This window comes from Marmota marmota, unplaced genomic scaffold (genome assembly GCF_001458135.2).
Source record: "Marmota marmota marmota unplaced genomic scaffold, marMar, whole genome shotgun sequence".
NCBI classification, from domain to species: domain Eukaryota; kingdom Metazoa; phylum Chordata; class Mammalia; order Rodentia; family Sciuridae; genus Marmota; species Marmota marmota.
In genome coordinates, this window is record NW_026000241.1 from 15,024,970 (window position 1) to 15,050,464 (window position 25,495).

At 44.4% G+C, this 25,495-nt stretch overlaps 1 protein-coding gene across 4 annotated transcripts in view; it reads left to right on the forward strand.

The window, feature by feature from the left end:
• Positions 1-25,495, forward strand: part of Scn10a (sodium voltage-gated channel alpha subunit 10) — a 93,889-nt gene that overhangs the window by 46,275 nt on the left and 22,119 nt on the right. For 3 of the 4 annotated variants that reach the window (XM_015489623.2, XM_015489622.2, XM_048795057.1), the window contains 8 exons: positions 3,353-3,591; positions 6,646-6,819; positions 14,691-15,050; positions 16,516-16,965; positions 18,310-18,450; positions 20,165-20,288; positions 21,448-21,602; positions 24,558-24,731. In XM_015489623.2, coding sequence (XP_015345109.1) covers positions 3,353-3,591; positions 6,646-6,819; positions 14,691-15,050; positions 16,516-16,965; positions 18,310-18,450; positions 20,165-20,288; positions 21,448-21,602; positions 24,558-24,731 — 1,817 coding nt within the window. The remainder of the gene's footprint in view (positions 1-3,352; positions 3,592-6,645; positions 6,820-14,690; positions 15,051-16,515; positions 16,966-18,309; positions 18,451-20,164; positions 20,289-21,447; positions 21,603-24,557; positions 24,732-25,495) is intronic. The other variant, XM_015489624.2, reaches the window with a different exon arrangement.

The window sequence follows — 25,495 nt, forward strand, 5'->3', positions numbered from 1 at the left end:
GTATATATATATATATATATATATATATATATATATATATATATATATATATAAATACTTGTGACCAAATAATATTTTGAATCCTTGTTGATACAAATAAGCAGATATTGAGAAAAATGAACTGGATCAATATCTTAGTCCTTACCCCAAATAAACTACAAATGTACCAAAGATTTAAATGAAAAAAAAGTAAAACTACAAAGAAAAGAAGGAAACACAGATAATGTTTTTTAAACCTTGCAGTGAGAAAGGCTTCATATGCAGATGAGGAAACACATGATAAATCTAATTACATACAAAAATTTTAACTACCAAGGAGGCACTGTCAGCTAAATCTAATTACACACAAAAATTTTAACTAAAATGAGGCATTAGCAGAATTTGGGAGCATGCAACTATTTCTATAAACTCATTTTATTTTGAAAAAAAAATGCATGTTGTAAAAAAAATGCAAACGCTACAAATGTGTATACAATGAAAACTATGTCCCTCCCCCTAGAGACAATCCCTGCTCCCCGGCCTCCCAGTGCCCCTCCTTCCAGTCTCTCTTGAGTCCTTCAAGCAATGTTCTATGCATATATAAGCACACACACACACACACACACAGGTACTTTGGATTAGACAGAGGGAAGTGAAGGGAGGCAAGGAGATACGGAGTAGGGAAGATAGTAGAATGAATCATAAAAATCATATAAAGATTTTTTTACATTATCACAAATCTGCTTCATCCTTTTTCATAATGTACCTTACTGTTTATTTCATTTTTTATGATTATTTTTTTAAATATATTTTTTAGTTGTTGATAGACATTTATTTATTTATTTATATGTGATGCTAGGAATTGAACCCAGTGCCTGACACATACCAGGCAAGTGCACTACCGCTGAGCCACAACCACAGCCCCTCATTTTTTTTTTAAATTTTTTATTGTTGGTTGTTCAAAACATTACAAATTTCTTGACATATCATATTCCACACTTTGATTCAAGTGGGTTATGAACTCCCACCTTCACCCCATACACAGATTGCAGAATCACATCAGTTACACATCCATTGATTTACATATTGCCCACAGCCCCTCATTTTTTATGATTATTGTAAATAAAATACATCATCTTCTTTGCCCACATGGGCTGGTATATCTACAGGGTGTGTGCCAGAAGGTGGAATTTATAATTTAAATTCAATTTAACCCAAATTGCCCTTCATAAAGGTGGACCTTTGATTTCTTCATATACAAGTAGAAATTTGACAGAGGAAGCTAGAGAGAGATGAGCCTGGGGTTCACAGGAGAGACAAGAAACTGGGCATTATAATTTGGGAGGATCAGCATAGACAGTTTTTAAGGCCATAGGATTCAATGAAATTATCTAGAAAGAGGATAAAAAAACAGGCTAACGACAGAATTCTTGAGTTCTCCCTCATTTAAGACAGGAAAGGAAGAGTGAGACAGGATCGGAAACTGAGAAGAAGTGGTCACTGACATGGGAGCAAAAAAACAAGAGATCATGATGTTCTGGGAGCCAAATGGACACCAGGTTTCAAGGAGAGTATTACAAATTCTGTCAAATGCTATGAGTAGTGAAATAAGAAGAGCTCTGTAAATTAACAGTTTGAGTTTGGGAGGAAAAGCCAGATTCCGGGGTGTGTAAAGAGAAGAGCAGGTGAGAAGGTGGAGAAAACTCTTAGAAGCTATAAGGACTCAGTAGATGAAGGAGAACATGGGACCCTAGGAGAACTTCTTCAAAGCTGAGATATAATTGAAGCATGTTTATGTGCTGATGGGGCCGGTCCAGAAGGGAGAGAAGGGGACAGCACAGGGCTTCAGCAGGCAAGAGAGGTAGGAGCCCCTCACAGGTGAGAGGAGGAGGCACAGAGGGATGCGAAGGAAGAAATTGGGGTGGACTTGAGACCTTGGAGACCTAGTGGTAGGAAGAAGAGGAAGTTCATCTGTAAGCAGTTTTGCATTTTCAGTGACATAAAAGGGAGCTCAGGAGCAGAAAGTGAGGAGCTAGGGATTGAAAGAGAGGAGAGAGGAAGAAATAGTGGCCTAGAAGGCTGGAGGAGTGGGCCGAAACACAGAGACACAGCAGGACTCCCAGGCAGGGACAGGCTGGGAGTCATGGACCTCCACTGTGACCAGTAAGCAAGACTGTATATTTTGTCTGACCAGGTTCAGCTGGTTGGATGTGAGTGCAGAATAGTCAGCAAATTTTGTTTATATTTAGAGTTGGTGCTTGCCAGGCAGGTACAATTGATGGTGTCTATAAGGGAATAGGTAGAGATGGAATTAGCTGGGTAAGATGAGAAGTAAGATGCTGGTTCACAATGCAGGGTGGTTCTAGGGGCGAATAGAATTACTTTGGAATAGACAGAGGGGAGTGGAGGGAGGCAAGGGGGTTTGGGGGTAGAGAGGATAGTAGAATGAATCAGACATTATTACCCTATATGTGCACATATGATTACACGACCAGGGTAACTCACACCATGTACAGCTGGAAGAGTGAGAAGTTATACTCCATTTATGTATTATGTGTCAAAATGCATTCTACTGTCATGTATAACTAATTAGTACAAATAAAAATAAATAAATAAAAAACAGTAACACTGTGAGGTATAATATTTTTGTTTGGTAAGGGCAAATTTTCACTCGTACCTGCAATATTCTACAGATTTGAGTCTTGGCCTTAAAAGTTTATTCACTTTAATTGCTGTCCTTGTTGTTATTTGTTATTTAATTGTAACATTATTCATTTCTGGGGCTGGGGTTGGGGCTCAGTGGTAGAGCGCTTGCCTGGCATATGTGAGGCATTGGGTTCTATCCTCAGCATCACATAAAAATAAACAAAAATAAAATAAAGTTATTATGTCTATCTACAACTAAAAACCAACATTATTCATTTATACAGCAAACCAATATGTACATCTAGCGTTTTAAAAATACATTATGAACTAAAAAAGATCACTCATTATTTTTGATGTTTATACTGTAATATATTTTTTTAACTTTGTTTTATTAAAATACGTATATGCAGAACAATCAATAAAAGAAAGCTTTTATTGTAAGCTAAAAAAAAAAAGAAGTTGAGGAGTAATAACATGACACTGGAACTAGGTGGTAAAAATGTGTAAGGCCAGTTGTTTGAAGGACTCCATAGGGCAGCGATTGAGTTGTGGTTACAGGACTGCAGGAGCTCAATTAGCAGGAAATGATCATCAGGGAGAGGGAGGGCTGAAGTCAAGATCTTGGAGGTGGTAGTTATTAGTATGGCAATGTTAGGGCATGACCACAGGATGGGATTCTAAAGTGACCCATGGCTGACAGCTATCATTGATCCCACCCATAATGCAGAACTCGAGGACTCTCAACAGCGGTGCCCACCCTGCTTGACCACTTTGGCTCAGAAGTATCTGATCTGGAAGTGCTGCCCGACATGGGTGAAGCTCAAGACAGTGCTCTATGGGCTGGTGACAGACCCCTTTGCAGAACTCGCCATCACTTTCTGCATCGTGGTGAACACAGTCTTCATGGCCATGGAGCATCACGGCATGAGCTCTGCCTTCGAAACCATGCTCCACGTAGGCAACATTGTGAGTGACGGCCGGGCTGCCGTGGCTGGGGTCGGGGAGCGTGCCTTCAGTAGTTGGTGATCTCATTAGCTGAGGGCACAGTGGCAGTGCAGGAGATGTGTGGACACTGGATTCTGGAGGTCACGTCTGGGGGAGCGAGGGTGAAGAAGGGAGAATTGCTTTGGGATGAGCAAACACAGGAAAGTGGATGGAGAAAGTCCTGAGCTAGAAACAACTGGTTCCCTTTTTGTAGAACATAGGAAACCACTAGAATACTCTGGATCTCAGTGATCTACCTTCAAATGAGGACAAATGTCACTTTCTCATTGAAAGACAATCTATGAACTTGTAAGTTTCTTTCCTCTTTGATTACTTGTATGACTCCTATGAACCATGGTTATATGGTTATGATTTTCAGTGTTGTCAATGAGGGACAGAAAGAGTGGAGGAGGGAAGGGAAAGATAGTGGGGGTGGGGGGGAGGACACAGAAAACCTGTGCTGTTGTAGCCAAAGCATCAAGGAGTCAGAACTTTGCTCTTGCATCTAGCTTAGACATGATGCTAATTTAAATTTTCCTCCATTACCTCCTTAGCATGATACGCTTTAACAAGATACAGTCCGTACTGGGTTTCAATGCATGCTGAATAAAGTAGCTGACTCAGAAGGAGACAGCTGCCCCCGACCTTGCTCGATTCACAGGAATATTAATAGCTAACTTTATTTGAACACTTATTCAGGACAAGACACGGTCTCAGATGCTTTTTTCAAGGCTAATCCAACTTCTTTTTCACTAGAACCCTCTATGGTAGGTACTATTATTATCCCCTTTCACAGATGGAAAAAACTGAGACACGGAAGATTAAATCATTTGCCTAAATTGTAGGCGTGAGTTCGTGGCAGCACCAGGATCTGAACACAGCAGATTGGCTCCCAAGCCCACACTTCCTAACCCGTGGGCTGACCCACCCCGCAGGCCCTGCTACTGTGTGTGCTGAGCAGACACTAGGAAGGATTAGGGTTCTGCCTCCAGTCCATGCTGGGCTCCCCCCCCCCCCACACCTGGAGTTGGCCTACCATGTCTACAAGGACCTGAGGGGTCTTCTGACCACTCCAAAGGGTAGAGGGGGTCCCAGAAGGAGTGGTGACTACTTCCTTGGAAACTTGTCCCTTCCCCTTAGCCCAGATGTAAAGGGGGCTGCAGTAGGTTTCAGCAGACTATGGCATGCGTGTGCCCTCTCTTTGAGCAGCACCTAAGCCAAGGGTTACATTGGAATATAACCTAGTGCTGCACATCTGTAATCCCAGCAGCTTGGGAGGCTGAGGCAGAAGGATCACAAGTTCAAAGCCAGCCTCAGCAACTTAACAAGGCCCTAAGCAACTTTGGCAAGACCCTGTCTCTAAATAAAATACAAAACAGTGCTGGGGATATGGCTTAGTGGTTAAGTGCCCCTGGATTCAATCCCCAGTATCTCCCCCCACCTAAAAAAAAAAAAGAGGTTATATTCTATTTAAAGTTGACATGAAAGGGAAAATGGAAATAGAGGGAACACTTCCCCCCCCCCCAAGAAGTCAATATTAGACCACAGAGAGCCTTATGGAGTCAACCTTTGAACTCACACCCTGATTTTACATTGGAGAAGTTGAGGCAAGAGAGAAAAAAGGCCTTTCCCCATGTGTCAGGATATGGGATCATTTTTCAGAGAGAAAGGAAGAAAAAAGGAAGGAAGGTGTGCCTTTGATGGGTCCAGGGCTTTAGGAATGTTACTCAACATCACAACACCATGAGGTTTTCATAATTCTTACAAAAGAAAGCTATAGGACTCAGAGAGGGTAAGTATCCTGCCCAAGGTTGCACAGTTGGTGAGAGTGGAAGCAGAGTTGGCCAGGTCTCTCCAAGGCACAAGACCTCACACCACGGCCACTGCCCACACTGTGTTGCCTGCAGAGGGCACTTGGTAAATGCCCTTTGTACCACACGGTTGCATTGCTGTGGCGTTAGGCAAGTAACGGACATTCTTAAGTTTTTCCCTTCTTGGACAGGGATGTGATCACTGGTTTCCCAGGTCCCTGGTTTCTCAGGCCAGACGAGGCCCCGATAATAGACAGGCAGGGGTGCAGGGGAGCCACTGCACCCTTTTTTGCCTTCTTCCTTGATTATCTGCTTCCCTGCTGGCTTCAACCACCTGAGCCTAACACTGACCTCTCTGAATGTCAGAATTCTGTCCTATTTAAGGCAATTAAAAAAACACAGAGCCAAAAAGAATCTAAGAAGCTGTGTATTATTGTTCTTCATTACTATTGTTTATCAGGGAATTACCAACCCACCAGGCCCTTTGCTAACAACTGCATAAGCATTAGCTCATTTTGCACCCATCACACAGATGAAGAAATTGAGGTACAAACAAAAAGAATGCATTACCTCTCCAAGCTTACACATCCAGAAATGGCTGAATTGGGATTTTTTTTTTTTTTTGGAGGGGTTGGTAACTGGGGATTGAACTCAGGGGCACTCGACCACTGAGCCACATCCCCAGCCTTATTTTCTATTTTATTTAGAGACAGGGTCTCACTGAATTGCTTAGTGCCTTGCTTTTTCTGAGGCTGGCTTTGAACCTGCAATCCTCCTGCCTCAACTTCCCGGGGCCACTAGGATTACAGGCATCCATCCCCGCGCCCGGCTGAGTTGGGAGTTTTTACTTAGGTCTGTGTTGTCCCACAACCCACCCACACTTTTTAGCTACTGAACCAAGCTGGACTCTGAATTGACATAATTATACAAGATCGTTATATTATCTTACGATTCTCCATTTGCTCCACCCTGCCACCATATATACATGAAAACTGAGGCCTGCCTTCTAATTCTAATGCACATACCAGAGCATGAGCCCCAAAATTCCCATGTTCTGCCACATTGTTGCCATCCCCCATCCTCAAGAGCCTGCAAACAAAACAGAAATGGAATAAAACAAAGAGGATTTACTACACTGTAAACCAGACATTTTCCCTGTTGTCCCTTTGTCATTATCCCTGACCCCAGAGACCCCACTGTGATGACAACTTGTTTCCATCTGCAGGTCTTTACCATATTTTTTACTGCTGAAATGGTCTTCAAAATCATTGCCTTCGACCCCTACTATTACTTCCAGAAGAGGTGGAATATCTTCGACTGTGTCATCGTCACCGTGAGCCTGCTGGAGCTGAGCGTGGCCAAAAAGGGAAGCTTGTCTGTGCTGCGGACCTTCCGCTTGGTAATGTTTTCTCTTGGCCCCTTGGGAAATGGCCACCCAGATGCAGGGAAGCTGACCTCCAGGGACATGCACTGTCCTTTGGACTTTACCAGCCAACATCCCTTTCTTCAAGGGCATGGCTTTGGAGCTTGGTTCTCTGGTCCCAAGTATGGACACATTTTCTCCTCTTTGGTCCTCAGCCCCCTCATCTACACCAGCAGAAGCCTTCCAAGCACCATCCTATTCTCCTATCAAATAGCAATAATGACAATAAATTGAAGCAGTAATATTTATTGAGCATTTATGCTTTGTGGGGCATCTTGCTATACTCTTGACCTTATGTCTCTTATTTGACACAACAAACCTGAGACAGTGGTGGCACACTCCTGTAATCCTAGCGTCTCAGGAGGCTGAGGCAAGAGGATCACAAGTTCAAAGCCAGCCTCAGCGAAAGCAAGACGCTAAGCAACTCAGTGAGACCCTGTCTCTAAATAAAATACAACATAGGGCTGGGGATGTGGCATGGTCAAGTACCCCTGAGTTCATTCCCTAGTTACCTGCCTTAAAAAATAAAGACATCCTCCCACTCCCTGGTTCCCCAAATCATATCCCAATGTCTGGCACACCACACAGGCCAAAAACTGCCTATTAGGCTCTTGTGCCGGCTCTTCTCTAGACTCAGCCCCAGGACACCCCCTGCAGGAGAACTTCCCCTATTCAAGGCGCTCCTGACCCTTTGCCTGCAGGCCACCCACTCTGAGCAGAGCTGCATCTGTCAGCCAAATCTGTCAGATTCCCAGGAGGCCGGGCTGGGGTCACTGGAGTCTCCCAAGTCCCCAGACCATCTGGAGGAAGCTTGATGTCTTACTGACTCTTGAGAGTAGACAAGAGGCCTGAAGAACTGACATGACTGTTAGCACAGGAATCCCTTGTTCTCAGTGTTCTCTTGGTGCCATCTAGGAACCCTGTGTCTAGTTTTGGAGAGAAGTGACAAAATGAAGAAGAGAGTGGCCAATGATCTCTCCAAGTGAGAATAGAAAGTTCTGCTAAGTGTTGGACATCCACGGGCTGAAGAGGTCACTTGGTTCAGGGAAACAGTGAGACCTAGGACAGGAAGTCTGCTTAGGACCTTATCATGGGGACTAGAAAGAGCTAAGCCCTGAGCTTAGATGCCCTGGAATTAAGGTGGCAAACTCAAATGCCTGCAGACCATGCAATAAAGCTGGCCAAGGAAGAGGCACTAGCCCTGGATATTTGCCTCGGGTAATCAGGCAAGGACAACTCACTCCCACCCAGGCAGACCCAGCACAATTCACAACACCAGGGAGGGGTGTTTACAGAAAAATCAATGCAAGTTTTACCGAAGAAGTGACCTGCCCAATATTGTCAGAGTTTCCGATTTTCATGAGAAACCAGAAATCTCTATTTCTATGTGAATATTATTAATATGGACTACTAATTCAATTTTTAAACAATCACACTTAAAGATCAATGTCCTGAGACATTTGTGTCCTAAACCCGCTGGTTGATGCAATCTGCCTAAGCAGGTGGGGCCTCCCTCCCACCACCCTTAGCACTGGATTCCAGGGAGGAGAAGGGCAGAGTGGGCCTCCAGGACTCTTTCTGGGTGACCTGGAGATTTTAGATTATAATTAAGTCACAGTTTCAGAAGGGCAAATTTTTGTAAGTATGTAGAAGATGATGACAAGTGACAGGCCCCTATGCTGATGGCCAATGTCAGATGGAAGCAGGACTTCATACTCCTCTGTCCCAGGAGGGCCCAAAGCTAGCTTTCTAATAGACTGGGAATATTTGGACAGAGTTTAGGGAAACAGAAGCTTGGTGCTTTAAGGTCTATGTGCTACTTTGTTCTGATCCCACAAGTCTCAAGTCAGTAATGACAAAAAAAAAAAAAAGGCAGATTTACTTTACAACCTGGGCCAACAGAATTTTCCACGTGCATGTTCCCCTCCTTTCTAAGTTCATGTCTCCCCCACCTTCTGATCTTTTTTTTTCTTTCTTTCTTTTTTATGGGGGAAGCCAGGGATTGAACTCAGGGACATTCGACCACTGAGCCACATCCCCAGCCCTCTTTTGTATTTTATTTAGAGACAGGGTCTCATTGAGTTGCTTCATGCCTCACTTTTGCTGAGGCTGCCTTTGAACTTGCGATCCTCCTGCCTCAGCCTCCTGAGCTGCTGGGATTACAGGCGTGCACCACAGCATCTGGCCCACCTTCTGATCTTAATCCATTGATCAACTCCCCCTTCTCTTGCACCACACTTACCTGAGGTCTGTTTCACTTCCTGCATGACTTGGTTTAGGTTTCATGGTCCATTAAGATTATTATGCCCTTGACCACAAACTCAATCATCCTTCTCCTCTGTTCTTCAAGCATCTTTGTGTTGTACAAAACACTATTCTAGAGTCAAATATTCCCACTGCCATGCCTGCACCTGAACTGTGGGAATTACTAGAGAATAACAAAGTCCAGTTGGTCAGTTTTAATCACTAGATTTTATTTTTAAATTTAAGTTTTAAATATTTCAGAAAAAAATGGGCAGATAGAACAGTTCCCTTATACCATCACCCTCTTCTTCCCTGACCCCGACAAAAAACGAAACCTCACACACATACACACGGTTTCCCCTATTACCAAAATCTTAGGTTGGTAAGGTATATTGGTTACAAGTAACTTTTCATGGTTTCCTATTGCTCTGAGAATAAAATCTGAAGTCCTTAATATGGTGTAAAATTTCTGCATGATCTGGTCCTGCCTGTCTTACCAAGAAACTTCCTCTTGCCTCCTTTGCAACAGCCAGAGAGACCTCTTCTTCTCCCTCACTAGAAACAAGACTTTTCCTAGATTTGGGCCTTTTATACTTATTTCCTCTACCTGGTATGCTTTTCCCCTAGTCACTGAGCTTAGTAATTCTCAGCCTTCTGGGTTTAAGTCTCATGTCCTCTCACAGAGAACCTCCCCACCCTGCTATCTAACAAGGGATTCCCTCATCAAATCAACCTGTCCTTCACGCTGTATGATGACTACATCCAAATACCCCATGTCGCTAGAAACACAGTCTTCTTGTTTGCCTTTCTATCTTCAGGGCCTAGCCCAAGGCCCAGTGCATAAGTAAGAACTCAGTAAACATCTGCTGATTGATCAAAGGAAAAAAGTCAGAAGGGAGGAGGAAAGAAGGAAGAAATGAAAGTTTCAAGTCTGTCTTTCTGCTTTTCCTCCCTTCCAGAAGAGCATCAATTCTCATGACAGTGTCCAAGGCATTGCTCCATTAATTCTGTCTTTGTATCAACACTGCAGCTTTGAATATGTCTGCATTGTAAGTCTTCCACCTCATTTTACTCTTGAGTATCTTGGCCCCTGCACTTTCATATTCAATGAGAATCAGCTTGCCATGTTACATACTGACATATACACAAAACTCTTGGGTGTTTTTTTTCACATTGGGACTTCAATAATCTCTAAGGCAATTTGAGAAGAAATGTAACCATTATAAGATGTAGTCTTCTGATCCATGAAGATAGTATATTGATTTATTTCTAATCTCTCAATAAAGTTCTATAATTTTTATATAAAGTTTTTTGGAGGATACCAGGCATTGAACTCAGTGGCCACTGAGTCACATCCCTAGCCCCACTTATTTGTGTTTTATTTAGAGACAGGGTCTCACTGAGTTGCTTAGTGCCTTACAGTTGTTGAGGCAAGCTTTGAACTCACAATCCTCCTGCCTCAGCCTCCCGAGCCACTGGGATTACAGGCATGCGCCACTATGCCCGTCTCTATAAAGTCTTCATGATTTTCCCCATAAGGATCTTAAATTTTTTAAATGTTCTTTTCTTGCCTTTTGTTAGCATTTTGACATTTAATATTTTGCAATCCAAAAACCTCTTTTATTAATTCTGATGATTTATCTATATAGTTTTTAAATTTTTGAACACAAGCATGTCATGTGCAAATGAAGAGTTTTGTTTCTTCTCTTTTAATCCTTCTACCATTTGATTTTTTTTTTCACTGTATTACTGTGCTGGTTGGGACATCCAGTACACGGTTGAAAATACGCATTAATAGCAGGCATCCTTGCTATTTTCCTGATTGCAAAGAGAATGCTTTCAATATTTCACTAAGTCTGACATTTGTGGCAGGCTTTTTTTTTTTAATTTTTTTTTTAACAAACAAACAAAAAAAACCTTTATCAGTTTAGGAAGTTCTATTTGGCTAAGACTGTTTATCATGAACAGGCACTTGATTTTATCACATCACTGTTCTGCCTGTAAAGATAATCACGTTAAGATAATCAGAAGATTTTCTCCTTTACTCTATAGAGTAGCAAATTTTATTAGTTGATTTTTTTAATGTTAAAAGAATTTTGTATTCTTGGGATACACCCAACTTGATCTGGATACACCCAAAATGATCTTCATCTTGTTAACACATTGCAAGATTCAGTTTGCTGATAATTTGCTTACCATTGTTATATCCATATTGATGAATAATAGTTAGCCTGTGATTTTTCTTATTACATTGTCCATGTCAGGTTGGGTATCAAGGTATCCAGACTATGCTTATCTCCATAAAAAGAGTTGAGGAATATTTCTCTTTTTCTCTTGCCAATCTTTATGTAAGAGTGGTATAATTTTTTTCGTTGTAGGTTTGGTAGGATTCACTAGTGAAGACTTGTGGAGGTCAAGATTTTTCACTGTTGATTTAAGTTTCTTAATGGTTGGAAAACTAGTCAGGTTTTCTATTTCTCAAATTGGTTTTGGTTATTATTTATTTAAGAATTTTCCTTCCTATAGAAATTTTCGAGTTTTATTGGCCTAGACTTGTACAACCCCCGCTGTGTTTCAAGGATCTTTGTCAACTGTACCTCTGCCACCTTTTTCTTAATAATAGTAACCCGTGTTTCCTCTCATCCTTTCATTAGTCCTGCCAAAGATCATCAAATTTAATTAGTTTTCTCAAAGAACCAGCTTTTATCTTGTTGATTCTCTCTACATCATTGATGTTTTCCTATTTCAATTAATCCTGCATCTTATCTTAATTACATTCTCAATGCTACATATTTTGTTCTTTTCCAACTTCTTAAGATGCAATTTTCAGTCCATTTTCCTTTCCAATATATTTAAGACTTCACTTTCCTTCTAAGAACTGCTTTCACATGTAGAATTTTCCTTCTTGTTTGGCTCTAAATATTTCCTAATTTCAACTTTGATTTATTCTTTGACTCAAAGGTTAATTAGAAGTATGATTCTCAATTTCAAAACATATGTGGTTTTTCTAGTTATCTTTATGTTATTGAGTTCCAGCTTAATTGTATTATAGTTGGAGAAACATATGTGGTATGATTTTAATGCTTTGGAATTTATTGATAATTTCTCTTTGGCTCAGCATATTAAAAATGTTCCATGTGTACTTGAATAAAATGTGTCTCCCTGTTAGCTGTAGGGTACAATGCCCTGCATATATCCATTGGGTAGAGAAATTTTATTGTGCAGTATATTCTATATCCCTGGTTGTTATTGTCTACTGCTTGTTCTAGCAATTACAGAGAAGGTGGTGTATAAAAATATCTCCCACTATGATTATAGCAGGTCTGTTTCTCATCTGGCTTTGCCTTGAGTCTGCACTATTAAGTGCATACATATTTTAAGTTGTTATGTCTTCCCAGTAAAGTGAAACTTATATTATTAAAATTGACCTTCTTTATCTTTATATATGTTTTTGCCTTTAAAAAATGACTTTGCCTGCTATTAATTACATAACTCTTCTTTCTTTTGTTTTAGAATCTGCCCAATATGTTTTTATCCATACTTCTACTTATAGTCTTTATATGACAATCGTGTATTTATATGCCAATAGCATAGAGACAGAGTTTGTGTTCTTATTCATTTCTGACAGTCCAGTCTTTGTCTTTTAACCAAAGTATTTAGTCTACCTGTTTTAGTGTAAATACTGACATATTTGAATATACGTTTATCATTAGACGGATCAATCTCCCACCCACCCACTACCGCCACACACACACACATACACACACGCACACTTCTTGATTTATTTTAGATTGTATATTTTTATATTTTTGCTTGTCTTATTTTCCCCTTTACTGATTTGAAAACTAAATACTCAGTGTTTATTCTTTGAGTAGTTACCTTAGAAACTACAGCATAAGCAGTTAAATTAGTCAAAGTCAAAAGTTAGCTAAAGTCTCTCCACTTTCCTCCAGAAAATGTTTCATTCCAATTATCCTTTCCCAGCTTATTATTGCACTAAGTTTTTTAACTTTATCTTCTTTAAAAAAAATTAGGGAGATGGAAATATAACTCAGTGGTAGAATGCATGCCTAATATGGGAATAAACCCAGGACCAAAAACTTTGTCATTAATCAGTGACAAATAATGCTAGCTGTTGTATAAGTAATCCCCAAAACTCAGTAGCTGAATCTCATAAAGATTTATGTCTTAGTCATTTCATAGCCTGATGCAAGTCAGGTGTCTATAGCTAGCACTCCTTCAGGAACTGACTCTGCTGCCTCTCAAGATGGCCTTTACAGTCTGCAAAGTTCTTCCTGCTTGTGGAAACATGGGAGGCCAAGGTTTGCCTTAATTTTTAAACAGTCAAAAGCTTTTCACTCAGGGATCATTATGCAATACAATTCCTTCAAAAATGTAAATGGCTTCAGACCTCTTATTGCTACACACTCAAAGCACATTATTTGACATAGTCCCCAATTCTGCCTAACTGCTTTCTTGTCCTCGTGTCTTTCTCTCTCAAAAGGAAAAAAAAAATTAATGGATACACATTAATGCAATCTTTGCTGAGAGTTTCTTCATTTCATTGGAAATTTTGACAGGTCTTCAACACTTTGAAACTTAATCCTTATTGTTTGGGACCTGGAAGCACTGTACGTTCCCAAATATTCAAGGACCTAAAATTCTCCCTTCGTTTCTTGTAAATCAACCAAATATTTCCTGGACTCCTCATCTCTTTCTTGTAATATTTGGTAAAACCAAATTACAAGCAACTCACAATACTAAGGTTTTTGCCAATCCTTCTCCTGGGGCTGCTGGCTCATGAGGCATATGATCTACCCCCAGAATTATTGCAAAGAATATTTTTGCCAATGAATCACACAGATCAACACTTTCCAAGTCTTCCTACATCTGTTTCCTCATTGTCCACCACAAGATCATAGGCCAGTGCCACACAGTCGATGTTTTTGAAATGGCAATACCTCTCTTTTCATCATACCAATTTCTACCTTGCTCAAAATAAATGCAGCTAGTTCCAGTGACAACCCCTAAGTCTGTGAGATAGCATCAGAAGTCGATGTCTCACAGCACATCCATTGCTGTCTGGGAAGCTTTCCTGAGCGTGTTTACTCCAAGAAGTAACTCAGTGATTCAGGATTATCCCATTTTATGACACCATGGCTTTAAACAGGTAGCCTCTATGGTGACCATGAAAAGGGAAGAGAAAGTGCAGGAAAATTTATAGCTATGGCTGAACATAATGTCTGTTCCTTTTGTCTCCATTTCCATTCTATCAATCAGAACCCAATGACTCCCATTATTTGCAAGTGACATTCGGGAGGGATCAGGCCTGTGGCTAATAGAACAAAGATCATGAGACTCCCTCCACAGTATAAGACCCTGATTGACAGTCAGTGAAGTACATTGATACTTAGGGACCATAGATGGCTGATGGTATTTTTTGAGTAATTTATAAAAAGAAGTCTCTGGAACAACTTTCAGGGAGCACCCCAACTTATGGGATGAGCTGCCTCGCGCTTTTCTCAGAACTTTGGTTTCCAGCCAAGACTAGATGAGAGGTGATGAAGAGCTGCCAGGGCCTGACAGTCTCTGCTTCTCCCCAGCTGCGGGTCTTCAAGTTGGCCAAGTCCTGGCCCACCTTGAACACACTCATCAAGATCATCGGGAACTCGGTGGGGGCGCTGGGGAACCTGACCATCATCCTCGCCATCATTGTCTTCATCTTCGCTCTGGTTGGCAAGCAGCTGCTCGGGGAAGACTACAGGGATCACCGTTCTGTTATCGCTGTACCAGGGGACGAGTGGCCTCGCTGGCACATGCATGACTTCTTCCATTCCTTCCTCATTGTCTTCCGGATCCTCTGTGGAGAGTGGATCGAGAACATGTGGGCCTGCATGGAAGTCAGCCAGAAATCCATATGCCTCATCCTCTTCTTGACAGTCATGGTGCTGGGAAACCTGGTGGTGAGTCCCCACTGGGGTCCCACATCATGGGCAAGGAAGGAGGTTTCTGGGTCACTCTAAAAAAAAACCTTGCTTGACCTTGCTTGACCTTGTGCATTTTTATGCCTACATTGTCCCCCCTGGTTGAGAAGTCTTAAAACTTTTCAAAGCCATTTGGGACATGCAATAAGAAGTATGCCTCAGGAAGCAACTGATATGTAGGGACAAGCACGTGTAACAAGGAAGGAAAATCCTGTGGGAAAATTTCCCACCACCGTTTACTAGCTGGGTGACCCAGAGCAAGAGATCTAATAATTCTCCCTGAGCTCTGATTTCCTTAAAAATCAAAAGAAAAAAAAAAAACAGTGCTTACTCATGGGCTTGCTGGGAAAATTAAATGACAGGAGATGACATATGCAAATTACCGAGTGCAGTGTCTGGGAACTCAATAAACGGTAGCTATTCATTGTTGAAGGAAAAATCCCCTCCCCCGCAATCTGGGGGTGCTCAGAGGATACATTTCTTCAGGAAAGAAGAGGAAAGAGCCAGGGCACAAGAGGAGAGAGTAAAAATTGGACCATGTCTAGCAGATCATAGTTTTTCAAATCTATTCCCAGGTTTTGGGGGAATCCCTCTGCAGACCTTCCTACCAATTAGTACCAACACCCCTTCTCCATCCCAGCCTGGTTCCTTGCCCTCAGTTGGCACCACCCACTCTAGTTGTGAGCAACTGACTAGCCCTAGGTTTTTTGTGGGGGGAGAAGTGAGCAAGGGAGGACATGGTCTTCCAAGAGCCATTTTCCTATTGCCATTGAAGTCCACCATTTTGGATTCCTTTTGTATAAGGTTTTACAGACAGGAGAAAGCTCAACAAAGAGATGAAAGGACATATCCAGACCCCCAAATCTTTCCCAGCCTGGTCCCCGAGCCAGAGATGTTTTCTGCCTGCATTGCTGAATTGGGCCAGCCTGAAACTCCTTTCTCCCAGGCTCAGCTCACTCACCATCCTTGCAGAGCTATGAGAACACCTACCCCTCATGCAGAAAGTTTGTCTCTCTGAGCACTTTGACATCTCTCCTATCTTCACATCTACTCTGAAAATTAAGGAGCTTCCACTCCCTGCTCACAGAAGAACATAAAGTCAGAAACAACAAGATGTGCCTGAGATTCCAGAATGGGGAACAGAAAGCAGGGCTTCAACAGATGTGGGTGACCCAAGGGCAAGCCCCTGCCTGCTTCTTTGCATTGTCCCTGAGTGTCCCTTTGCTCAGCAGGGTGATCCTCCACTGTGGTGGAGAATGTCCTTCCAAGCTTTGTCCTTCTGTGTCAGGTCACCCTGGGACATCCCCTCAGCAGCTCATTCTCCCAAGAAGCAAGGCATCCTGGGCACATAAGGAGAGAGAGGTCAGGCTATGGTGGTCCTACCATCCTGCTGCCCACCAGGTGGCTTGATGGAGCCATCTTCCCTTCCATTCCTTTTCTCCAGGTGCTCAACCTGTTCATCGCCCTGCTGCTGAACTCTTTCAGTGCCGACAACCTCACTGCACCAGAGGATGACGGGGAAGTGAACAACCTGCAGGTGGCCCTGGCACGGATCCAGGCTTTTGGCCGTCGCACCAAGCAGGCACTTCGAGGCTTCTTCAGCAGGCCCTGCCTGCCCCGCTGGCCCAAGACAGAGCCCCCGCTGTGGATGAAACCCTCCATCTCTATCTCCAAAGCCGAGAACCACATTGTTGCCGATGCTACTCCTATGAGGAGCCCTGGAGGGCTGCCAGTTCTCAGAGACCCCAGGGAGGACCACAGTGACTTCATCACCAATCCTAACGTGTGGGTCTCTGTACCCATTGCTGAGGGTGAATCTGACCTCGATGACTTGGAGGATGATGGTGAGCAGGATGCTCAGAGCTCCTGCCAGGAAGTGCTCCCCAAAGTACAGGTAAGAGTGCTCCCTGGGAGACATCCTCACAAGGTAGGGAGGGGCCTCGGAGTAAGAGTGACAAAGGACAGAAGGGAAATGAAGGTACATAGGCTTTCCAGCATCAGGGCTGGCCCAGCCTTGACAGAGCCCCTGGCAAGTCAGGCATAGGAGACCTTGACATAAAGAAGCTAAAACCATGCCAAGTTCTCCAGAGGAGGTGACCCATCAGCAGGGCCTGGAAGAAAGGGTCCGAATGTCCAGGCAGGGCCACAGATGAATCCCAGGCTACTCTGAGGTGCTTGGGCATTTTCTGTCACATGGCTGCCACTTCACTCTGCCTGGCTCAGACTTTGTACATGAGACACTAATGATATTCCTCCAATAACAGGATGTTTTCCAAGAGCAGGCTCATCTAAGCTTCACCAGCACCCTAAGAAGTCCTGATTATTAGGTGACTCATTTGAGGAGATTTTCCTGACAAGTGATGTCATCGGGAAATGACACTCCTTTCAGCATCAAAAAATTGAAGGCACGTTTAAACCTTTGATAGTCTATACTTTTTTTTGCACAGGTCTTTACTACCTCAAGCTGGTACATCAACCCTATTAACCTCTTCTCACTGACTCGGGACACGTCCTCTGGCACAGTGTGGGAGGGCCAGGATCCCTGTGGGGGCCCTAAGGACATAGAGGGCTGCTGGCCAGGACACTAAGTGGCCTCAGACAGCTGTGCTTTGAGTCTGCAGCTCTCCCATAGCCTTCTTACCCTACAGCTGTCACTTCTTTGGCGCTCCAGCAGCTGCTGTTATCAGCTGCCATTTTTTACATGCCTTTGTCTGGGTGACAGCCGAGGGCAGGGCGTCACCATCCCCAGAGTAAAGGACGTGAACTCTGTCTGCCACCAAGAGGCATGTTCAGTTACGTTGGGGTTCTCTGGAGGGGTCCACTTGGCCAAGTTCACCAGCCGTCTGACTTCTGCACAAGCACTAATGGTCATAGCTAACATCTGTCGAGCCAAGCACTTCCTACAGAGTATTCTGTAAGCATTAACATATTTAGTTGTCAAAATAATGGAATGATGTAGATCCTGCCTTTTAATTTTGCAAAGGGAGAAAAAAGAAGATAAGAGAGGTTAAATAATTTGCCTACCCTCACACAGCTTCTAAGCAATGGAGCTAGGCGTGAAATGCAGATCTATCTGGCTAGAGCGTCTGAGCTCATTTCACACAAATGTACATATGGATGCATGTGTGTCAGTTGCATGTATGAAGTCCTTAGCTCTGTCAGCCTGTGGTGCGCAAGATCTTTTCAAGTGTTCAGCTGAAACTGACTCAAGTACCCAGTTGGGACCCTTTCTCACTAGCAGGAGCAGCTGCAGCAAGTCGGGAGGTATGAGGACCACCTGGCACCTAGGAGCCCAGGCTCTGGTATCTCCTCTGAGGACCTAACTCCATATGTGGGTGAGCAGTGGAAAGACACAGCTGCTCCTCAGGTTCCTGCAGAGGTGGGTATGTGAGCTTCCTGGAGAGTCCAGATAGCCAGCTCTGTACTGACCGGTGGACCAGTGGAAGTTGGGGCTGTGGGAGGGTATTCCAGACCACACTCCACCTTGTGACTTCAGTTTTCATACTGGGAATTTTTTTAAGTCCCCTGCCAACCTCCGGCAAATCCGTAAATTTCAGCTTTCACGCGCCATCACCAGAACCTCACCCCTGGATGGCTGTAGAGACAGTGAGAAGAGAGTGAGACCTCACTAGCTGGGGGGTTTAGGGCCATTCCTCATCTTCTCTGAGCCTGTTTCTTCATTGGGAAGTGGGTGATGCCTCCTTGGCAGGATTATTTTGAGGCTTAAATGAGACGCTGCTTGTCAAGTGTTTAGCTCCTGCCTGAAATGGAGTAAGTGCCCAGAAAATGACAGCTAAGAGAAAGGGAAACAAAAGACATTGCACAAAGAGAATCAAATACCTTTCAGAGGCAGCAGATAAAAGTTAGAGGTGCTCGTGGATGGGGAAGTCTTTCTCCCCTGCGAGGCTCCCCCGCTTTCTTTTGTCCACATTATTTTTTTTTCCCCTAGCCAAAAGCAGATCCGGGCTGGAGAGAGGCTGTCTGCCGGTGAGTGGTGAAGTGACAGCCTTACAGGGACCGAGCGAGCGAGAAGAAGACTCAGGTTTAGGAATGTCCTCTAGGAGCTAAAAATAAACTTTGCAATGTGGCTTACAAATCTTGGAAGAAAACAATCGACCGGGAAAGAGGTGCCTCTAAAGGTTTAGCATCTTCACTACCCCGGTTAACGAATTAGAGAATTTAACGTGACACCTAGTCCCTGAGTGTGGACTGTGTGACAGGCACCGGGCTAGGCAAAGATAAGCCAGACATAAATCACCCCAAAGTTATCAAGCCCTCCAGCACGAGGCCTGTCAGCTGCTGGCTGCATGCCTTGGGCAAGGCTGACCCTAGCAGGTAAGATAAGAGAGAGGGCTGAGATGGGATTTGGGGGCAGTGGGTGAACACAAGCCAGATGGACCCCAGTGGGGAAGATTGTCACATTCTACACCTGGCTGTCACGTTCCCTTCTAAGCATTCTAAGGACTCTGTTAGTTTTCCCTCTTTGATGTTTTCAGTACACAACATCTGAGTGTTGGTTTTATTTTTTTTTGTTTTGTTTTGTTTTGTTTTGTTTTGTTTTTGTTTTCTTGTCTATGACCCTGGCCAGGCAGGGAGGGGCCTGACAGCGACAGATGGGGACCCACCCCACCATTCGGGTCCATTAGCCAAGCTATCAGGTTTACTAATATGAGAGCAGCTTCAACTCCTAATTGAATTCACTGGAGACATTATAGGGCCAGAGCTGCCAGGAGGGCAGCAGGCCCCTCAGCCTTGCTCCCCGATTAAATATTCAAGCCCAGTGAAAGCTGAGAGTCTTTATGGGTGTAATTATGGTGTCTCGGGCCATCGCCAGCACTCCATCAGGGCCTGGAAGTTTATGGCTTCGCTTAGCTAAGCCTCGGGGGCTCCACAGGGTGCAGCAGTGTTCCGGGCCTCAGCTGCTGAGGCACCAAATGCATGCAGGATGCCGGTCAGGCCCAGCGGCAGGACCTGGGCCCTGAGGGGCTCGCCCTGCACCTCTGGGGATCTCGGCCAGTTGGCCCTGTGGGGGCCACACTGCGTGTGGGTCCCTCAGAGAACTGAGCTCACTGCCCTGGCCCTCTTCCCTGCAGGAAGTGGACGATACAAGCTCCTCAGAGGGCAGCACCGTGGACTGCCCAGACCCCGAGGAGATGCTGAAGAAGATCCCTGAGCTGGCAGATGACCTGGAAGAACCAGAGGACTGCTTCACAGAAGGTAAAGGGGCAGCTTGGGGCCTCCTCACGCTGCCGTTCATTAGGGCCAGAACCCAGGTGGATACTCACTAAGGCACCTCTGGGTCCAGGGCCTTGGCTTGGGGTCCACAGGGGCCAGAAAAACTGGTCCCCCCACAGCCTCATCCCAGGCTCAAGGGCTTCAGTGTCAGATACAAATGACATGACTCACTGCCCCTCATGCCACGTCAGATGGACCCAGGACAGGAGCTGAGCCTCCCCCTTCTCCCTTGAGAACACCTCACTGAGTTATAAGCCAGCCTTCTTGAGACTGAAAAGAGAATAGGTGGATAGTACCAAAACCGTTACCTTAACTCTTGATTTGGGACATAAAAGACCCAGAGGATGGCCACAACATATCTGTTTCCCTCCGTCTTTTGTATAACTTCATTTTTCATACTGGGAATTTTTAAGTCCCTGCCAACCTCTGGCAAATCTGTAAATTTCAGCTTTCACACACCATCATCAGAACCTCATCCCTGGATGGCTGTAAGGAGAGTGAGAAAAGAGGGAGACCCCACAAACTGAGGGGTTTAGGGCCCTTAAAGGCACAGCCTGTATCTTATTCATCTTTTCCCTCATGTTTAAAACAGAGTCATATGACATTCTCAATATTTGTGCAATGAATGAATAAACAAATAGTTCACACTATGACAGTTATTGTGGCCTCAATAACTTTAAAGAAGTAGAAGTTGAGGGCTAGGGCAAAAATCATGTTCATTGAGTTTCTTGTACCACTTGACCCTGGGCTAGGATGGGTCACAACCTAGCCATGCAGTGGCCACTTAGTTCAGTGTGGGCTCGGAGCATAGTCCATCAGACACCACCAGACCCATGCCCATTGGTTCATCAGGCTTCCAGGGATGATTGAGCATAAAGATAGGGACCACTGGTATCATCTATAAGAAGGAAGATGGTTGAGGAGGACATCAGAGTGGGCTAGACCACAAAATTCGAGAGAATCACCTAAAGGGCTGAATTGGAGGACCACCTAGAAGGGACCCCTTCTCTCTTATTCCAGGAGAGGATTCTTTTCCAAAAGTGCGTTGAGTGGGTTTCCCAGAAGAGTGGTTTCTCTGTAGAGCTGGATCAGAAGTGATCCCAGTGGAATATCACTCACTATGAGGCACCTCTCTCCACAGGCTGCATGCGACACTGTCCCTGCTGCAAAGTGGATGCCACCAAGTTCCCGTGGGACATGGGCTGGCAGCTGCGTAAGACCTGCTACCGCATCGTGGAGCACAGCTGGTTTGAGAGCTTCATCATCTTCATGATCCTGCTTAGCAGTGGGTCTCTGGTAAGGGGAAGTAGGGGTCCTTGCCCCTAAGCTCTCCATATGGGATCTCTTGCAATCTAACAGCCCTGGAGCTGCATCAGTGGGCTCCTCTCAATCCTGGCCTTAAAGTTCTCAGCCTGAAGCTGGAGAAGGAGAGTTGCAGGTCAATGTTCCTCTTAACAGCAGGGGATGGAAGGTTCTAGATGGTCCACAACATGGCCTGCTCAGCCTGGCTGCTGCAAAATTGCATTGTAAACAGTGAGTGCATATTCCCTACCACACACACACACTTTATGGATGGAGAAACAAAGGTTTGGGGGACTTTTCCAAGCTCACCCAACTTGGCAGTAACAAAACCTAATTTTGCCCTCAACTGAGTCCCATATCCCTGATTTCCCTCCCTCTGACCTCCCCAAATATACTGGCTTTCCCTGAAGGCCTACAGAGACCATTCTTCTTATCTTATCAAACCACTTGTAAATGCTACTATTCATCCCTCAAAACAGGAAATTGCTATGGCAGTGCTTCTCAAAACTGAATCACCTGGGAAGCTAGCTAGAATGCAGGTTCTGCTTTGGAAGATTGGTGGCAGGGCCTGAGAGCCTGTATTTCCAACACGCTCTCAGATGAGGCTGATACTATCATCCATGAACCATTGCATACTGACCTGAAAGGCCTCAGGGATAGAAGCTCAGAGTTCAAGACACTCCTGAAGCCCCAGGCTGAATGCCAGGCTTTGTCAGACAAGAAGGAGGATCCCTTCTCTCTCAGGGTTCAATCTCTAGTGCTCATCTCAACAGAACAAGATAGATGATAAAGACACCGGAAGGGACTGGTCATCCCCAGTTGTACATACTTTATAGGTGAGGAAGTTGAAGCCCAAAGACATGAAGGAAACTGCGTGGGGACCCAGATAACTAGTTCAAGGTCTGGGACTAGAGACGCACTGTCTTGATTCCACAGCTCCAAGCATTTTCACTTGTCTTGTTCCTCCTCTATCATTGATGCCCTGAAAATAATCTACTGAATATTTGAGCACTGGACTTCAATGCCAGACTTCCCATGTAGGGTGCCAGAACTGCTCAGTGTGGCTTCAACGTTGGAGTAGAGCAGTGGCAGGGACGAGGCTCCACCCTGAGAGGTGGAGGAGGACCCAGCAGGAATGACACAAAGCCAAGGGGGGAGAGTGTCGGTAAGAGGACTGGCCTGCTGTCATGGCAATTGCAGAAGGTGGCAGTTTCTGAAAGTGCCATTGCAATGGGACAGGATGCCAACTGTCCACATGGGCTGCAAGCATGCTGAAGCCACATTGCAGGAGCCAGAGGAGGTGAGACAGGGCTTTCTCCACACCTTCCCTTCTCTCCCTTCTGATCTCCTGGATAAAATGATAATGCTGATTTTTCTCCATTCTCCCTTGCTCTTCCTCACACCCCAGCTGTCACCCTCCCCATTTCCAGCAGGGACTCAGATCCTGCAACAGCTACTCTGCCCCAGCCCACCCCACCCCAGCAGCTTCTCTTCACTCCCCATCTCCTTCCCCATGGGGCCAAACAGGCTTGCACCAAATTTAGTCTTTATGCTTTTACTTGGAGTACTTTTTAAAATATAACATGAGTTTTCATCTGACAAAGTAAAATGCAAAAAAAAAAAAGAGAGAGAGAGAGAGAGAGAGAGACAGAGACAGAGAGACAGAGAGAGAAACCAAGTTGGAAATTATAGCAAAAGTCAAAAGGAAAAAATTACCCATGTTCCTATCACTCAAAGTGAAGCTTACTTTGAAAACATTTTGGTATATCTCCTTCCCATCTCTCTTATGCACAGAATACATAATACATATTATAAAATTAAAATCACATCTGTGAGTCTGTGATTTCCCAGGAAATTTTCTTAGGAATTGTTCTCATACTATCTCACTTAACGACTACAACATATTCTATTAGAGAAATGTGCCATTATTTATTCAACCAACCCCTGTGTTTACTTCTAATAAGCATCACGTAGCCATATGCACCGCCTTGGAGATATCAATGATTGCCTGTCAGGTTGGGTCCTAGATTCAGAACCCCAAGCAATTTTCCTGTGCTGGCAGTTTATTGGGGTACTCTCAGATAAAGTCCATGAGGGGAGTAAATGAGCAAAGAAAGGAGCTAAGAGAAGTTGAAATTCAGCCATGAATTTCCCACAGGAAGCCCTCCCCTTGAAACAAAGGGGATGACCTGATAAACCCACATGTCAATCCTCATTGGCTGCCCTGGGTAGAGAACAGATATCTAATCTGCAAAGTAGTCCCCAAGGTGGGCCCAACAAAGTCACTCCCAGTGCTGGTGAGTGGGGTGCTGGCTCATAAAGAGGGTCCTAATGGCATCTAGTGCCCTTAGGACAAGTCCTTGAAGGCAGAATTACTGGGTTTCTAAAACCTTGGAGTCATGTTTCCAATTTGGCTTCCCCAAAACTATTTTTATTTTCCTTCCCACCAGTCACACACCAGTGCTGGGGTCTCCCCTCCATTCTTTTTGATCTCCACCAGTCTGATAAAAGAACAATATGGCATCTTCTTTTAATTTCCATTTCCTTGATTACCAGTGAGATAAAACGCTCTTTTTTTTCAGAAGTTTGTTGGCATTTCTTACTCTCATTTTTTTGTGAACTGCCTGCGAACATCCTTTGATGCTTTTATTTTTAAACCAAGTCACTGTTAGCATCCCTTTGGTTGGCTTCCAAAATCCTATTCGAGAAGGTTTCCTTTCTCACTTGCATTCAACAACCCTGCAAAGCATCAGCAGGGCTTCATGTCCCTGTTGGCTGAGGAAGTCTTGGTTTATATCTCACAATGCCTCCTCCAGTCTCCACGTCCCCTCCCAGGAACAGAGGCAAGAAAATGATACTGCTCCCAGGGACTGTGAGCAGGGCTGGCAGGGTCCTTCCCTGTCTGCCTGGGCCCCTGTGCAGCCTGTCTCTCTCTTCCTTTCCCTCCAGGCCTTTGAAGATTATTACCTGGACCAGAAGCCCAAGGTGAAAGCTTTGCTGGAATACTCTGACAGGGTGTTCACCTTTATCTTTGTGTTTGAGATGCTGCTCAAGTGGGTGGCCTATGGCTTCAAGAAGTACTTCACCAACGCCTGGTGCTGGCTGGACTTCCTCATTGTGAATGTGAGTGGCTCAGTGGGAACACGTGGGGCTTGGGGTTCTCACCTCTGACTAATGACGACAGCTAGTGCAGAGGAATCCCAAAGAAAATCTTTAAATACCGAATTGAGTCTGAGAATACCTGTGAGTGGTAAGCTCCAACACAAAGGTGACCCTCCAGTGAGCCCTCAGTTCTTAGACCTCCAACCAGAAAGACTACCAGAGTCCTCTGCATTTTTATATCCAAAGCAAGATGACTCAGGGGCTATCCAGGGTCTTAAGACCCTGCATCCACTGCCAGGGCTCTGGACCTTGGGGAGCACAGAGAATCTGCATGCTTGCTAGTTCCATGGTCTCCATCCCTAGCTACTTTCGAATCACCTGGGGAACTCTTAAAAATACAGTAACCAAACACTACTACTCCAGAGATTCTGATCTTTCTAATTTGGGGTGGGGTCCAGGTATCAGTATTATGTAAAATCTTCTGGGCATTTCCAAAGTGCCACTATGATTGGAAACCACTGAGTTGATACCATTGGCTCCTCCCATTGGAAAGGAAAGAGGGTCCCTTTGGAGAGGTGATGATCCAGAGCTCATGTGTTCAGATTCCCAGTAACCTGTGACCACTAACCTCTGCATTAGGGAATTTACCATGTGCTTCCCACACATACATTAGACTTGTGGTTCCTTGGAGTCACCTCTCCTGTATCTTAACCAATACATTTTTCCCTATCTCTCTCTCACCCTCCCTCCCTCCACACCCACACACACACTCCCACACACTACTC